Source organism: Alosa sapidissima, chromosome 10 (genome assembly GCF_018492685.1).
Source record: "Alosa sapidissima isolate fAloSap1 chromosome 10, fAloSap1.pri, whole genome shotgun sequence".
Lineage (NCBI taxonomy): Eukaryota > Metazoa > Chordata > Actinopteri > Clupeiformes > Clupeidae > Alosa > Alosa sapidissima.
The window spans coordinates 8,444,684-8,447,745 of NC_055966.1; the positions used below are offsets into that span (position 1 = coordinate 8,444,684).

The 3,062-nt window shown below is 38.8% G+C and overlaps 1 protein-coding gene across 1 annotated transcript; it reads right to left on the reverse strand.

Moving 5' to 3' along the window:
- Positions 1-291: 291 nt before the first annotated feature.
- LOC121721038 lies at positions 292-2,687 on the reverse strand. The gene is made up of 5 exons (XM_042107589.1): positions 2,602-2,687; positions 2,424-2,513; positions 1,294-1,473; positions 1,007-1,174; positions 292-604 (listed from the first exon to the last, which is right to left on the reverse strand). The coding sequence occupies exons 1-5, from the start codon at positions 2,633-2,635 to the stop codon at positions 393-395; spliced, it is 684 nt and encodes a 227-aa protein (XP_041963523.1). The 5' UTR covers positions 2,636-2,687; the 3' UTR covers positions 292-392.
- Between the last annotated feature and the right edge of the window lie 375 nt (positions 2,688-3,062).

Below are 3,062 nucleotides of genomic sequence, written 5' to 3' on the forward strand. Positions count from 1 at the left end.
CAGTCATTATTTTAATATTTGACTCTTGCATCAACTCACCAGTCACAGACGGTCTCTGAAAACACCCTTGACAGAGCATTTTGGCTGCTTTTCCCGTGCAGTGAAGGTACCTTGAAGTTCACCAAAGGTAAAAGTCAACCCAAAACCTAGTAATATGGGTTTATTCTAGTCACTACGTGGTTACTGAAGACACACAAAGTTTTTTTTTAACTTTTATTCAATTATGTATTTTGTTTTTATTGTAATTATAACAAATTGTTAAAATTGTAACAATGTAACACGCGCAAACGACCAAATCAATTTCAGATGGTTAACACTGCCCCATCTTGATAGTCTTTGCCTGTGACGGACTATCAATATGGTAATACTTATGGGCTCAGACGATCTCCTAATTAATAACATTCTTCATCGTTATTGCCATCACTGTCTCCACCGCTTTCATCTTCGTCTGTGTCATTTGTCATCCATTGTTCCTCATTATCATTGGGGTCCACTACTGCTGCGTTTGACATGTATGCCTGGCAGACCACCTCTAAATGTTTTTGGAGTTGGGCCAACTTTGACCTTAACAGACAGAGATGGCTACATGTTTCATCTAGGGAGTCTGTAAAAGTTCAGTTGAATGCACACATTTACACACATAGTCACAGCCATTGAAAACATGGTGCAATTATTTTACTAATGAGATATTAGTCTTTGTAATACCCTACAAAACCAAAGTGCAGTATCTGTTTTGTCAAATTCCCTTCTTTGCACCAATATAACATGCCATATCCTCTGATCAATCTATTAAAACGCATTTATCTATATGGCAACATTTCCTGGAGACAAAGGGGTTTTCATGTCACAGTCTTTACTACAATAGAGTGTAAAAGACAAAGGAAAAGCTTTTTTCTCAGAAACTTTAGCAGATACTGCACTTTGGCCTTAAACAGTGTACATACATCCTCCTAATGACCAAGCATTTGATTATAAACAATTGTCTGTGATAGTGGTTTGGATTCACCTCTACATCTATGGGCATGTATTTCCCTCCTCACTGCTTCTGCCTCTGCTTTGAGTGAGGCTGAGTGTTGGGCCATCTCTCCCTCCAAAATGGCTTTCTCCTCTTCCAAGCGCAGTCTTGCCATGGCCACATCAAAGACTTTCTTTTTCTCAAGAAGGTTGCATGTATCTGTACCATTTACAATGTCTTTCATCAGTACTACAGTATAAACAAAATGTAATTGACCTCCATATCAATAATATTGAAAGAAAAAAAGCAATATTTTGGTATGGTGTTATTCATTATACCTCCTCCACTCCATGGCCATAGCTGTACAGCAGGAGCATTGCTGGCTAAGTTGGCCATAACACCTCCTATATCCAACTGTTCCACCAGAGGTGTGGAATTGTACTGCAGAATCAGTCTTTTTAAGGTCATTCTATCTCCTTCAATTTTTTTCCGGATTCTGTTCCTGAATTTGTTGGTATCTGTTAAATATACGGGGTGAAGTAGTGATAAATGAGCTGGGCTAGCAAGCAGAAGCCACACAAAAAACCCAGAGTTGCACTGGGGACAATGACCCTTGTAATATAATTGACAGATAAAAGTGTCTAGCTTCGTGAGACCACCCTGATCTCGCAAGCTTCAGGTTTTCACTCGCAGATCAGTCTGGCAACTTTCTGATAGAGAAAATTTGGAGCAGTTCACCAAACGAACGGCCAATCAGCGTTGGTTTTGAGGCGGGTTTAGGTGTGATGCAACGAACAACATTACGACATCCACAGATGAGATGAGCACAGCTATCGCGCAAGTTTTATTCAAATAAGAAAGTATTCCTGGGTAAGCTGTGAAGCTATGAGTCTCAGCCATGCAGCTGGGAGGAATGATCGACACAGACATCCTCCACAGCCGATTCCAGTTCATAATGGAATATACTTTCTTCAGAAGTGTACTAGTGTACTAGGGCCTACCGTGAAAACTTGATGGGAATTGTCGTTGATTAGGTTCATGTCACATACAAATGGTAAGTTAAAAAATGTTAACGTAAGTTACGTTATCTAACTTAATTGTATGTTAAACAAAGGCATTAGAAGAACACTTTGTTCATCTAATTGGTTGATTTGGCCCGTCAATAACCAACATAGGTGGTGATAGACAGATGGTTTATCCAATCAGCTAACCAGTATTTCCGCCCCTTCACAAAAGTTTTCCAACAGAAAGTTCCCAGATGGACATGCAGAGCAAATGTGAAGCACCCATCTAGCGGAGTCAGGTTAAAAAGTGTCTACTAAATGAATAAATGTAAATGTGAAGGCCTTAAGTCAGTTTGTGTGAAAGCAATGACACTTAATTGATAGACACACAACAGAGTTATACCAACTATGTCATATATAGTTTTTTCAAATACTGTACTGTGAAGAGATCAGGGGACAGTTACCATTGTGTCGGTACAGGTCCATTTTCCTTTGTTTAATGGAGAGGAAGAGGCTCTCAATTTTGTCCTGAAGAGGACTGTTTGCTACAGAAGCTACAAATGCACAGACAAATGTGTTCATATTGTTGTTTTAATCCACGTACTGAAGAAGGCTGTTTATGCCATTACATGTGGGTCTTACCCTTCTCTGCCCATTGGTGAACATCCTCAACCATCTTGTTTATGTGTCCCTCACCAAGGGACTGTTTTAGGCCCTCGAACTGTATGTTCATCTCTGTTTTTTTCTGTAAGGTCTTTTGAAATGCACAGTATGATATACAGCAGGAGAAATCAATATTGAACACAGCAGCAACTATACTTCCAGTGAGGCTATATTAGCATTTCACCAGACATTAGTATTAAGTCAGATAATCCACACATGTAAAACAATCCAAACATTTATATTAATTTGCACAGATAGGAGGGATAATTAATGAACTAATACAGATTCCAGCTTGTTCCTTGCCTTGGTGTACCACTTTTCAATACTTTTTTCTTTATTCTTTATTACACATAACTCTATTTATGGACTTTAATGTTCAGATTCTTTATACGTCTGGACGTATGTATGTATCAGGTACATCATGTCTCAATAACTATTGC

Coding starts and splice junctions, on each gene's coding strand:
- LOC121721038 (XM_042107589.1), bottom strand. CDS start 2,635: ATGGTTGAGGATGTTCACCAATGGGCAGAGAAGG. Junction 2,514..2,601: donor TCACCAATGGGCAGAGAAGG/GTAAGACCCACA, acceptor GTGCATTTGTAG/CTTCTGTAGCAAACAGTCCT. Junction 605..1,006: donor ACATGCCCATAGATGTAGAG/GTGAATCCAAAC, acceptor GAACTTTTACAG/ACTCCCTAGATGAAACATGT.